General features: G+C 40.1%; 1 protein-coding gene across 3 annotated transcripts in view; it reads right to left on the bottom strand.

Moving 5' to 3' along the window:
• RNGTT (RNA guanylyltransferase and 5'-phosphatase) overlaps positions 1-14,580 on the bottom strand; it is a 172,906-nt gene extending 158,326 nt beyond the window's left edge. For all 3 annotated transcript variants that reach the window (XM_039570126.1, XM_039570127.1, XM_039570128.1), the window contains exons 1-4: positions 14,391-14,580; positions 8,502-8,611; positions 2,726-2,829; positions 2,504-2,592 (exon numbers count right to left, since the gene is read on the bottom strand). In XM_039570126.1, the coding sequence (XP_039426060.1) occupies positions 2,504-2,592; positions 2,726-2,829; positions 8,502-8,611; positions 14,391-14,454 (367 nt within the window). In that variant the 5' untranslated portion in view covers positions 14,455-14,580. The remainder of the gene's footprint in view (positions 1-2,503; positions 2,593-2,725; positions 2,830-8,501; positions 8,612-14,390) is intronic.
• Positions 14,581-14,611: the final 31 nt, after the last annotated feature.

Here is a 14,611-nt window from a genome sequence, read left to right as displayed (position 1 = left end):
GAAGCATCTCAGCATGAGACCAATGGCTTGAAAGATCACACAGGGTGCAGTACTATCACCGCTGCAGACTGCTTTCGCTTTTGATAAAAACATCCTCCACACCAGTCCCTCGAAACAAGTGTCCAAAACAACAAATTTCAGTAATTTACAGAAGGGAAATGGAAAATTCCAACATTCCTCTTTTACTATGAAAGCCTAAACAACACATTCTCCAAAAGTTTAGTCAACATACTATTTTCTCCTCGGCTCTTTTTAATTGACCTTTTTCTCCTATAGAGGTGAAACATCTAAATAATGGAAAAACATTCCAAAATTCATCAAAGCCAGAAAGTTAGTGACTCAACACTAAAAATGGCATTTTATAAGTTGAAATATCAGCTAAATGTGTCTGCTACTTATAGGATATCACCGTGCTATTCATGCACTATATAAATTGCTGACCATAACCACTTTTTCAAGTTCTAAAGTATTATTGGAGGACCAAGTGGAAGAACTGCAAAAGGAGAGTGAAAACAAGGAATTGCTAAACAAAGAAAGTGAGTGAGATCAGTCACCAACAATATCTTGCTTCTGGTGTAATTTTTGAAATACTGTTGGTGACTGGTCCCACTCACTCCCATTTAGCAGTTCCTCATTTTTTAAACCACTTAGTTGTGTTACCATTCAGAGAAGAACACATAGGTCTCTGTGCTGTTTTCAACTGAAGCAGTTAATTTTCTTCACAGTTGATGGTACAGGGCTGTGTTCTGGATTTGTGCTGAACACAGGGTTGATAATAAAGAGATCTTTTTGTTATTGCTGAACAGAGCTTACACAGAGCCAAGGCCTTTTCTGATTTTCGTGCTGTCACGCTGGGGAGGAAGTTAGGGGTGCCTGAGAAGCTGGGAGGAGACACAGCTGGAACAGTTGACCCAAACCCCAAAGGGACTCTCCAGACCATAAAACATCATGCTCAGTGCACAAAGAGGGAGGAAGAAGGAGGAGTGGGGGGACATTCAAAGTGATGGCATTTGTCTTCCCAAGTCACTGTTACACATGGGGGTCTGCTCTCCTAGGGATGGCTGAACACCTGCCTGCCCAGGGGAAGCACTGAATTCATTCCTTGTTTTACTTTGCTTGTGTGCATGGCCTTTCCTTTCCCTATGGAACTGTCTTCATCTCAACTCGTGAGTTCTCTACATTTACCCTTCCACCTCTCTCCCCAGTCCCACTGGTGGGGCAGTGAGGGAGCAGCTGCGTGGGGCTTGGTTGCTGGCTAGAGTTAAACCACAGCAGTCTCAAATTAAACTGCATTCTATGTGCAATAAGGAAGTAAGAAAGTACCTAACAGAAAACTAGGTGAAAAAATGTGTGACCAAATTAAATCTCCCAAGCACTCAAAAAAAAAAAAAAAATTGTCAGTGGTATCATATCCTGCAACAGAACAAGAAGCAATGGCTACAAATTGAAATACAATAAATTCTGTTTCAACATGAGAAAAAACCACCTGTATATTGTGTTAGCAAACACTGGAAGAGGCTGCCAGAAAAAGTTGTGGAGTCTTCAAGCCTAGAGGCTGGTAAAAAGCCAAACGGGCATAGTCCTGAGGAAGCTGCTTTAGCTGGCCCTGTTCTAAAGAAGGGCAACTGAGTAGCTGATTTCCACAGGTCCCTTCCAACAACTTCAGCTATCCTACTGTGTATCTGGATGAATCCTAAACTGCATGAACATATGAGCTTAGTTTACCAAGCTCTTAGCAATGACACCTGCACAAACAACTGTTCCATGTACTCCTAAGTCGCAGAGATGCTCAGATTCAAGAAGGCCGCAAAATTATCATCCAAGGGGAATTGAGGACAACACCCATTCTGACTCTGGAAACTCACCTGCAAAGTAATTTCTTGTCTCTGATAGTTTGCAGGCAGAAATGAACATTAATATGATTAACAAAAATGAGAGTAAAAAAGTTTTAACTAAAACTAGAAGGGATGCAAATTAAACTCAGAACTTATTTCTCTCTGAGTAAAAAAAAGGTATGCTTAGAACATTAAAATATTCACTACAAGACCATATACCACAGAAGAAAAATTTAGCCTAGTCTCTGCTGCCAGTTTTGTGAGACTTGCTAAAAAATCTCTGATAATTCAGTTACCAAATATGACTTCAAGTAAAGCAGACCACCAAATGTCAACCCAATACATAACTTGCATTTGTATCAGCAGAAGTTACAAAACCACAGTGCAAGTATCATGTACTTGTACACAGCTCTTGGGCCTGTATAATTTTCTGCATTAAGTCAACAGCTGTTATTAAACTGATGGATGCAGAAACATACTACTATCTGTAAAAAAAGAAATATACTTGTTTCGTAATAAAAGCAATCAAATTTATATATGCATAAACACTGTACTGAGGAAATTCCTTTGCTCAGACTTCTAAGAATAAGAAACAGCAGTTACAAGCAAATGTGAAATAAAGTAAGAGTAAAAACTAATGATGGGTGTAAGATGGATATAAGATGTACCTATAAGCTCTGAAGGATTCTTATCACTGAAGTGTTCACATACACGGATAAATGTTTCTGTATTCTCAGGTGTAGGGCACTCACCATGCCTGAAAAACACAAGAACACAGGGATTAGGAGACATCTGGGGGAAACGATAAAAGAGAAAAAAAAATTAATTTCTTCAGTGTGATCTTCCAAATTAAAAGCCAAAGAAGTAATTAAAAAGTGCACACAACTTACCCTTTACACTGGAGCTTTATATATTTAATTCCCTCTTTCTCTATATCATTTCTGTCATAGAATCTAGTGGTGTTGGTCAAGTCTACCAGCAAACCCATTTTAACCTAAAAAGCAAAAAAAATATTAAACTTATATATGTGGTTCAAATACCAGTGCATAAATTCTAAATGGCTAAAAACGTAATAATTAAAAGCAAGTGCAGGCCACATTTGTAAGTTTAAAAATTATTAAATATTGCATTTGTTTGTAAAATCTGAATTTTACCATCATTACAGACATCTGTATTTCTTCGTGAAAGCTGGTGTCTAAATTAGCACTAGCCATCAACTCAAAAACTTCAGTTTGCTCCAACCAATGATTCCAAATAAGAAAGATCTGCTAACAGCAGGAAAGTGTGGTAAATATACTTTAACATGCTAAAAAGACAAACAAGATGGAATCAAGTACTCTTACGGCAAGTAGAACAATACTAAACACTGGCACAGTGAAAGTACCGTAAGAAAAATTAACCACTGAGACTTACATATAAGCACACTCTCAGAAAAAATAACTCCTTTTTACTTACTTATTAGAGTGCAAAACAATGAACACATTTTCAAGTTTAAATTAATCAAATTAATTAAATTCTTAGAAATGTCTTATTTAAAGCTAAAATGCAAAACAACTTCAGATATTCAAAGATGCTGTCAGCAGTTAAGGTGACAGTGTCAATCACTCAGACGTTAGGGCGTACCTGAATCCAGGATGCATTGTCCACTCTACCCTAATGTGTTCCCTCGTGCATCAACTTACTTTTTTAGTGTTTGTTTTTATAGCTGTAAAATAGGTCTTTTAAAGAGCCTTGTGGAAGTTACTACGTTTTTAAAAACAAGGCTGGAAAGCAGAAATTCCACTGGGTGGCACAAAACACACACAGTATTATCAAAGTATATCCTACTGATCCTTGTTCCAAACAAAAATTCTAACGACAAACCTACCAGTATTACTGCACAAAACAGCTCACTAACACACCTGAGCAAAGAAAGTATTTCTGGTCTCCTGTCTTGTAAGTGCAAGCAATTGCTTTTGGACAAAAAGCTCAGCGTCATGCTTTCAGGTAGCACCAACAGACTGGCAATAATTTAGCAGCGCTGTTGGAAGAATTACAAAGTAAAACAACGTTTCCACACAATTCAGAAAATGTGAAATCCAATTATAACTAGAATACAGTTCAGAAACAGCTGTTTCACACGAATATGTTGTTTAGTAGACCCCTAAAGGAAAATTTCCAATTATCTACAGAGCTAGTTCTCCATTGTATTCAAAGTTCTGATGATAGATGCTTGTAATACTTACATACTTTCATATTACTTTTATTTATCAAATATTAAAAACCGTAATGATGTTGTATCAACAGCATTAAGACTTCTAAAGTAATATCCAGATCAGTTCTGAATTTCTCATTGTAAAGCCTGCATATTGTATTCAGAATACTTTATTTACTCTTATTACTGTGTTTTGCAGAAATATAAAATACTTCAGAAGGGGGTCCACCTGAAAACAATGTTACACCACCTGAAACTTCAAATACAAAGTGTCAACCGAGCTGCTAAACATTGAGACTGACAGCATCCTAGACAGTGATTAATTCTGAAGGAATTATGCAAAGGCAATTAATTCAACGATTACTTTCCTCCTCCATTCCCTACAGCATTTTGCAAATATCTCCAACACTACTTAATTTAGGACTGTTGCACTTCTCGCTTGCTATTCTTTTGCCATTATCACTGATCATTTCAATCATATACAACTGAAGCTCATGTGAAGTGACACTCTTCCTCACACATTTCATGGAGAAGTAAGGCAAACAGGCATCCAGTGTAATTTATCCAAAGCTATAAAAACTTTTATGGAGCATAGAGTGTATAAGGCCTGAAAGCAGTTTCCCTGTGTTACAGAAAGTCTAATAATTTACATTCTCAGTCCATGGGATTGACTGCACATATCACACTACAATTTAGAGACTGCAAAGCACAAGAAAATTATCAAGAAATTTTTAAAAAACAGAGGGATTATATAACATACCAAAGTATACAACTACGATTTTCAAAAAATCCATGCAAAAAAACCACCAGTACCACTGGAACAAAATAAAAGCTTTCCCCTCACTTCCTCACATTCCAGGTATCTCCAGCTATTAATGCCTTACGCATGTGCTCTTCTGCTGCTGTGCAATTAAATGGGCTTTGCTAGGTTCCCCTGTATGAACCCAGAAATTTCTCCTTAGACACTGGAAACTGAAAACACCCTCCCCAGGAATGGGAGAACATACTGAATTCACTCCAGTCTCAGGAATTTTTTCTTGCATTTCTTATTTGAGGAAGATAGTTTTGATCAGTGATTGAATGCATCTGTGAAAATAATAATGTGGCTGAAAATTGGTAAGTAGTTTTCCTAATAGGAATTCTGTAACTTAAGCATACTAGTTACCCAAACATTGAGCTAACGTCGTAGCTCTTTGTGACAGAAATAAATCTACCTATATAGAGCATTAATTGTATTAACCTACCTATTCAAGAAACAAATTAAAAAATAAATACATTATTCATGCTGTCACCAGTTGCTCAAGATACTATGCCAATACTGACAATCAGAAGAAAAATGGGGCTGCCATGGCTAATCAAATAAGTTTCTAACATTCAGATTGTCAGCAACAAGCTCCATGAGAAAAGGAATCACACAGGAAGCTTGGTAGAGACAGTTCCACCCAGACAGATGTTGTGTTAAATGCTGAGCTGGTACCTTCAAAAATCTGTGGTAACAGCAATATCTCTCTATTACAGAAATCCAGATGTAAAAGTTTCTGCTGAAGTCTTTTATTTGGGAGCTAAATTATATGGACTTAAGTAATAACCAGTTTTCAGAAGTAATTCATTCTGCAAAACATTAGCAGCAAAAAAAATACACTGCAGTAAAATTACAAGAACCATGCACAGTGAGCTACTTTTGCCTTGGGTGGGAAAATTCACTCTTCAAGGGCTCCTCAATTTCACATTTATTTCATTGCTGACTTGTTGGTAAACTGCTGATCTACAAACTGAGCACTCCAGTAACCACTACATAACTTGGCAAATAAAAAAAATATATATTTTTTCAAAGAGCAAACACTCATCAACAGTGCCAGGGTCCAATACAATGTAAAAGATTTGACGAGAACAGAGAGTTTGAGAGAAATTCCATGTTCTCCTTGTTAATCAAAGTTATCAAAATGTAAGTGGGGATCCCCATGCTACTAATTTTACTATCAAATTCTAATAATCTGATGTCACTCAAGACATGATGAATTTGTAGCATTACCATAGGACTGATAGATGTGACTACTACAAAGTCTCACCATGATTTTTTTTTTGGTGGCAAATCACTACGGAAGCAAGCATTTAGAAATTCTGAATAAGGCTGTGAAGCTCTCTGTAACTTCAAAATATACACAGAATTTTAAATTAGTTTAAACCACTAATAAGATTGGTTTGGGAAAATTTCCAGGTATGCCTATCAAATCCAGTCAGAGTCAAAAATAACACATGAAAGAGGAACTCAAGTAGAATTTAGATGCACATGTCAGAGACTGAAATATTATACTTTATGGCTTAAACATTTTTATGAAGGATTTTTGTCCATTAAAGCTGCATAAGGAAGGGACACCAACAAAAGCTGCACCACCAAAGCCCACCCTGAACGGGCTCCCTGACTGAGGTCCTGGACTGTAAGTTGATCTGAGATAAGATAAAAGTGGCACTGTTCTCAGGTCTGGGATGGGGGAGAAGAATATTTCCCCAAATTAAGCCCAGCAGCTTCAGGGTGGAACCACAGCCCCAGGTTTATCTGCTACCAGGTCTTGCACAGACTGTCCCCCCAGCCTGGGGGAGAAGGAGAGGTTTTGGGTGTGTAGCCTCTGGGCAGAGGCAGTGAACGCCCTGCATAGAGTAGCTCAGCTGTGGGGGCCCCCCACTGCAGGAAAGCCACATCTACAGGACAAGACATGAGGGACAGCACAGGGGGTGTCACGGTCCATCAAAGGACCCCTGAACGGTTCCCCACACCCTGCACCAGAGCACTGCATGTGATGTAAAAAGATGCAACCGACACAGAGCCTTGCAAGGGACAGTGTCAAACTTGCCCCTGCTCAGGGGAGGCACCTGAGTGTTCCCACCTGGCCCAAACATATATTAATCCACTGGACTCTATCCTTTGTGGTGGGGGACCCTCACCACCAAGAAGACCAGATGGAAGGGAGCAGCAAGTAGTCATTGGGACCCACAGAGGGGTCGTATGTCACTCTTCCTGTGCCCCTCCCACCACTTTTTTCTACTTCTTCCTTTCTCTTTCTTTTTCTTTGCTTCTTTTACTGTTAAATAAACTATATCAATTTTTTGGTATCAACATTTAACCTCATCTGGTTTGAATTTTGTTTTGGGGAACATTTCGAACCTCAGAATTCTTTCCGTTTTATTCACAGACAGTTCTCTTTGGTCCTCTGTGATTAGAGTGGATCGTGAAAGCACAGATGCAAGAATTCTAACAAGAAAAATCCTACCAGTTCAAGCACCTGAGAACAGGCACATATGCTTCACTGATAGTCCTTTCTTAGCGCATTACTGCACAGGTAACTTCTACCACTGCTACACCGAGTAGTTCACCATCTACTTCATACCTAAGACTAAATAAGATTAATAAAATGAGGATTCCCATCTTTTAGTTACCTAATTTTTCTGATGTTTTAGGTCTGATACTGTTAAACAAATTGAGAATTAATTTAACCTAGATCAACAGCAAAAAACAATGAAAAAAACCACCAAAAAAATCACTTCGTGATTCATCTCAGACATAATCAAAACAAATGGCACTAAACTTCCTACATGAAGTTTAATAACCAATTAAATGCATTAGGCGCTAGGCCTTTCTTTGCCTGGAAGGCTCAAAATCCCATTTCCCACATCTCCAGATGCACTAGACTGGGCACAACACTTCAGAGACCTATATGAAAGGCTGGAAAGGTCCTGTTCCCCACCTTTATTGTCACCGTTGTGCTACAGTGCAGAACAAGCAAACTGAAGCACACAGATAGAAATGGGGAAAACAGAGAGTGAAGAAGTGAGCCAGAGCCAGAAGTCTGTAGTGGTGGATGCAGTGAGGTTCAATAAGGCAAAATGCCGGGTCCCGTGCTCGGGTCACAGCAGCCCCAGGCAGTGCTACAGGTGGTGGGAGGAGTGGCTTGAGGGCTGCTCAGCAGAAAGGGACATGGGGGTGCTGGTTGACAGCTGGCTCAATATCAGCCAACATTGTGCTGCCCAGGTGGTCAGGAAGGTCAAGGGCACCTGGCCTGTATCAGCAATAGTGTGGCCAGCAGGACCAGGGCAGTGACTGTCCCCCTGTACTCAGCACTGGTGAGGCCACACCTCGAGTGCTGTGTTTAGTTCTGGGCCCCTCACTTTAAAAAGGACACTGAGCTGCTGGAGGATGTCCAGAGAAGGGCAACAAGGCTCATGAAGGGTCTCTTATGAGGAACAGCTGAGGGAGCTGGATTTGTTTAGTCTCGAGAATTCTAACCTGTAAGAAAACACTTTTGGAAATCTAATAATTTGCAAAGACCTGGAAATGTAAACAAACAAAAAAAAATTTCTGTACAGGTGCCCCAAATGTAGCCATTGACCACTTTTTCCTTAAACATGAAAAGCAACACTTGAGTAAACACTAATAATGAAAGCAATGTTTCAATTATTAGAAAATATAACTTTACCTTCAGACTCTTTAAGTAGTTGGATAACATACTCGGGTGAAAACGATTTTCTTCAGCAACCTGTTCATCATATCTTGGTCCTAACATTGTCTTCAAAGGTAAAAACTTCCCTATGAAAGATAATCAAATTTTGCAGTATTTTATTCATATGTACAGTTACAACTTAGCAATTTCAAAGCAACATGCTCAGCAGACTTAGACATTCATCTTCAATAATAAATAACTGCAGAAACAGTACTATCAACAGTAAACTGGAATGTTTTTTAGTTATGAGTTCTCAGAATTCACAAGTAAGTTTAAAAGGTTAAAGGAAATACAAGTCACTTAATCTAAAACAGAGTAATTTAACATTTTTAGCTAACTTTTAGTGTGATTTAAGATGGGGAGCTACAGCACAACAGAATATAGAAAATTTAAACTCAGTACAGTTAAAAACATGAAAATAGCATTTTAAAATGACAGTTTGTCATCCAATCACGTAAACATCAGCTTTGATTAGCTGCAAATATAACATACACTAAACATCCCTGCAAAAAAAAATTTTATCAACACTCTATGTAGTCTCAAATAAGCATCTACCTTCCATGAAAAAGACATTAGAAACCACAGAAGACAGACAGATGTGGAAACTATGAAGCTTTATGCAACTGGTTAGCTCAGGTTAGATGTGAGTGAGCAATGTGACAAACATCTTCACTGTTCACCTGAGACCATTCCAAAATTTACAGGTATAGGAGAGTTATTCTGTCATATGATCAACACTCACATTAAACAGTAATAAATTATAGTCACTTCAACTTGTTTGACTGTCAGAAAAACTTCACTTTATTGCCCTTTGTCTTTTCATCCCAACAGTTACACACCCTCCATCCACCCTGGTAAAGGCAGTTGGGTTGGATACCTCCTCTCCATTTCCTCATTTCTTCAACTATCTAATTTCCTTGCTTCTTTGTGTTCCTTGTCACCTTCAACACTATCATTCAGCCTCTCTCTCTATTAGCCCTTCCACTTTAACTTGTAATATTCCTCTGTACAGACTGAGATTATGCAAATCCTAAATTTACATGATCTTAACACAAAAATCTATAATCACCTAATTTTTGCAAAACAACATCATGCCTGAAAGTGTTTTGACTTTGCCACTTGTCACACCCATACTAACACATCTACTCATTCATTATAGAACATGAAGAATGTAACTAAACTTTTTAGCCAAGGCACTCAAGAAACGGAGCTGCACCGACAAAAGAGTCAATGGTTACAAAAGAGTCAATGGTTACATAAGAAAACCACCATCCTTTACAGAATGCTGGGAAAAGAGAAGAGTTGGAAAAATGCCTGGAGGTTACAATTGTTTCCTGCAGCATCTGATTAGAGACTGTATAGTCACACCAAAGACTCTCCTGTTCTCCATCTTCTGAAACAGAGAATGAACATGTTCATTCTCTTCCTAGTAGCAAACCTTGATTTAGCATCTGATTTGCACTCTGATTTCTTTTTGAGCAACCAAAATACATTCCTGTTCACTGACAAGAAAAGACAGACAAAGTAGGCTAGTCAGCATCCCCTGCAGCATTTGAATACCTACAGACAGCTGTGGAAGTGATGAATATTTCATACAGAGCCCATTTACGATCACTTCCAAAGCTCAAACACAGATCTTTGGAAGTATTTAGGTGCTCAGCTTTTATAAATTCCAATTTCTTCTTCTCCAACTGGCAAATCTGCTATTTGGTTTTTGTACAGAAGCCTGAAAACCCTCCTTCCCTGTGTGCATACAAGCCTCTCATTAAGCGTCATTAAGCTACTGAATATCTAAGCTACAATTCTAAAAAAGAGTTCTAAACTTTTTGAGTAATATGGACAAGTCTAAATGAAGCAGTGGCTACTGTCTCTTCTACAGTATTGCCTGACATCTTATGCTAAAGAAGTGATGTAGTAACAACTGATTGCAACTCAAACCTCCCTGAATAAGCTTTTGAAGATTAAAAAATCGTATGTTGAATTAGGTGATCTGACAAAAACAAAGCGACACTTAATACGGATATCAAAGCATTCCAAGTCATTTGAGTATCTAAACTAAATTATGACACTAATTCTAACACCTCAATAGAATTACCAAATTAGCTTCAAAATGTTACTGGAACCCTGACAGCTAATGATTACCTACTCCACAATTAACTTCAAATTTGTCAAACAGTTTTGGAAAGTGGCTATTAAAAACCATTCTCCAAATTAGTTACCTGTCTAACAGTTGGTATTTCTTTAGGCTGAAAAATAGGTAAAAATTCTAAAAATAAGAGCCCAGTATATCAGAGCACAGACATCAAGTGGATAAATCTGAGAGAAATCAAAGTGAACAATGTAAGACATCACATTTTCTACATATACATGCTCTAACTTTACCACATTTTTTATCTTTAAATTTAAATTCTAGAGCATACCAGTGAAAAATACTCTGAATGTGGCCTAATTTTCTGTGACATGAAGCTATCAACACAAAACATGACATACATAATTATGTATGACCATGGTATGTTTAAATTGAGCATTGATTAGGAAGGCTAGACTGGGTAAAGTGACCGAGGTTAAGTAAATTTGAATAAAATTAAACAGTAAGATCCACAATTAAAAAACCCTAACATCTCTAAAACGTAACAGTTTTCTGATTCAAGAGAACTAGGCTGGATCAAAGCATCCATTTGACCTAGTATGTCATCACCAACACACGCCAGTAACAGACAACTGGAAAAGAGAGTAAAACAATGACAATCAATCATCATATTATTCTCCCCAACTACAACAAGCTATAGCTCAGAAACTTCCTGAACCAGAAGCATTACTCTTATTTAAGGTGCTTTCTCATACACAGTATGGATGTCTTTCATAATATCCCACAGTTTTTCATGCTACATATATGTCTAGAACAGGATTAACTAACATGCATCAATAGAAGGAGGCTGGAAAACACTGCTGAGACACTTGTCTTCAGTATCTTGCTACCACTTTCCATGGCAAAATCGAAAGACAATGGGTTTTCAGCAGTCATGAAAAGCAGGTACCTGCAGAGATGGTGATGCCAAGGCAGTAAGGCTGAAGTAAACTGATCACTTCAGATCTAAGCATTCAGAGAAAGCTCTTTTCATCAAAGTGATTGAAATTCTACTACAATGCAATAAATGTGAAAATGTGTGATTCCAAGGAATTGCTGTACCATAAAAACAGAAAGTGGCAGAAAACTACCAATATTTAAAGAAGTGGACTTGGAAAATAATGGGAGATGTAGATCCTTGTCCAGGATAGAGTCCTGTTAACCTGAATGAACCCAATCTCACCAAAAGAAGAGCTTCAGGCCTCATTAGTACTTGCATTGAGGTCATCCAGAAATTCTAGATGCCACAACCCTAAGACAAAAGCATCATGATCAAACACTAGATGAATATCAGTCCACAGAAACCATACAAACCTTGCTTAGCAACATTATTACTAACTCACAATCTGAAGGAAATAAAGTTGCATACAGGTGCTTAGAAATTTGATTTAAACACTAATTAAAACTTGAATGCAACACATCTAGGAGATAGTACCAACATCAATTACACCCTAAAAATTATCTCCCTTGAAACTGCTAGATGTCCTTGAATGTAAAATAGCAAAAAAGGGAAGAAGACCAATGGCATACTATTACTTCTGATAAGCTGTACACAGTAAAACACTAAAAAAACAGGTGAATGAGAACACATCCTGAAAAAGCGCCCAAAGAAATGAGCCAAGCACTTTCAGTTTTTTTACTGTGCATTAACTTCCTCTGCATGATCACATGGAATGGAAAAGAATTACCTTGCAGTTCCTGAATAAACAAACACACAAGCAGTGATGGCACAGCAGATGACACGCTGATGACCCTCATTCTTGCTTACTCTAGGTTGCTATTTCTGAGAAACCATGGCTCAAAAGACAGACAAACAAAAGCCACAACTAACAGAGATCAAGAACTTGCTGAGAAGAAAAACACAGAATAAAGAATCATGGTCAAAGGCTTAGACTGTCAAATCTCTCTCATTAGATACAAAGTAATGCATGTGGCCACAATCAGAAGAAAGAGATACCAGACAGGAACAATCCAACAACACTGTTATTTAATAGAGCCAAGTTCAGAGAATATAAGAAACTTGAGGGAAACCAGTAACCCACAAAATTAACAACTGATGTTAAATACTGATAAATGCCAAATAATGCATTGATGATTACTGAAGATTAAACCTAGTGAGATGTCTCATTAGGTTCTAAATAAAGTCATCAGTGTCTTTCATTCCACAACCAACTGCCATCAAAAAAAAGTAAGATGATGTGGAAATGTGGGATGGAAAACATGGGAGTTGTAACTATTAAGCAAATCATGGCACAGTGCCACTTAAAATAGAACGCTGAATAGCATGTGCTGTGTTTTGAAAACATACCTTTACATTATCACAGAGAGGGATATGAAAGGAGTGAAAACTAGACAATACTGGAGAAAAAAAAAACAACTGGGGGTTGGAATTGCTTGCATTATAAAGAAAAGAACTTGAGAAAACTGAAAAGAGAGATGTTTGTTTACTCTATCGCATAACAGGCAGCAGAGGAAAGATTCATCTGAAGTCAGTATGATAATTAACACACAATCAAAAATGTGTGTCTAGATGATACAGAATTCACTGCCACTAGATGCCAGAAGACTAGATACTGAGTAACAACCGAGACAGTGCGTTATGGGCAAGAATATCCAAGAAGGCAGCAACCACTGACAAACCCTAAAATACAAGTGTAACAGTGGAGTACAACATTTTAACTCATTTTCCAGCTAAAGAACTCAGGAACACACTGGTGACTGGAAGGGCACTGTCAGTCAGCAGAGTAAAAAATCGACAAAAATAAAGAGTTCAGAGCCTTCAGGAAAATGAATCAAACATGGCAGAGGCTGCATAGAGGACTGATATCACAGAATCAGTCAGGGTGGAGGGGACCACAGAGGCTCATCTGGTCCAACCTCCCTGCTCTATCAGGGCATCTTAAAGCACATGGCACAGGGTTGCAGCCAGATGGCTCTTGAATATCTCCAGTAAGAGAGACTCCACAATCTCTCATAAGCTTTAGACTCACAATCTCTCTCTTCGGGTGGAACTTCCTGTGCATCAGTTTCTGCCCACTGCCTCTTATCCTGTTGCTGGGCACCCCTGAGAAGAGCATGGATCCATCTTCCTGATACCCCCCTTTAGACATTTACACACATTAATGAGGTCCGGTCTCAGTCGCCTCTTCTCGAGGCTGAACAAACTCAGCTCCCTTAGCTTTTCCTCGTAAGAGATGCTCCAAGACTCTGATCAACTTAGCAGCTCCAGTACGGCACCTTCTGCATGCCTGGCAATCGCCTCTCTCATCAGACGTGACAGACAGGAAAAGTTTTAGCCCGAAACTGAACCAGTGCGAAGCGAGAGCCCAGCACTAAGGCTCCAGCGGACAGGAGAGGGCCTGTACCCCTGCATGGGACCGTGTCAGAGGGGGGCACCGGCCGAAGGGAGGGCGAGCCCGGCGCTGAAGGCAGAGCGCTGCTGCGGGCCGGGCTTTAAGGAGAACAGCCGCCCTACGGGAGTCAGCTCCGGGACAAACACCGGCCAGGAGCTCGGAGGGGGGACGGGGACGGGGGAGGAGAGGGGGGAGGATGGCACAGCCGTAGCCCCGGGACAAAGAGCTCCGGCCGGGACGAGAGCGAGAGGCCGCGGCGGCCCCCGGCGCTGAGGAGGAGCAGGACCGGCGGGCAGCGGAGCGCCGCAAGGGACGGGGCCGCGCCCGCTGCCGCCCCACGGCCGCCCCGGGGCCGGGCAGGGCCGGCCTGGGCCGGGCGCTCACCTGCCACGGGCTGTCCCCTCCTGGGGCAGTGGAGCCAACGCGGCGGGATCTTGTTGTAGGACATGGCGGGGCCCGGGCGGCCCCGGGGGGAGGGAGGGAAGCAGGGAGGGGGCGCAGGGTGCGGGGTGGCCCCGGGGCGCTCAGCGGCCCCTCGCCCGCGGCGCCTCCATTCAGACCCGGCTCCGCCTCGGTCGCCGCCGCACACGGAGCGCCGGGAGCCG

Source organism: Corvus cornix, chromosome 3 (genome assembly GCF_000738735.6).
Source record: "Corvus cornix cornix isolate S_Up_H32 chromosome 3, ASM73873v5, whole genome shotgun sequence".
In the NCBI taxonomy this organism is placed as follows: domain Eukaryota; kingdom Metazoa; phylum Chordata; class Aves; order Passeriformes; family Corvidae; genus Corvus; species Corvus cornix.
The sequence above is the reverse complement of the archived record's forward strand: the minus strand, read 5'-3'. Positions and strand labels throughout refer to the sequence as shown.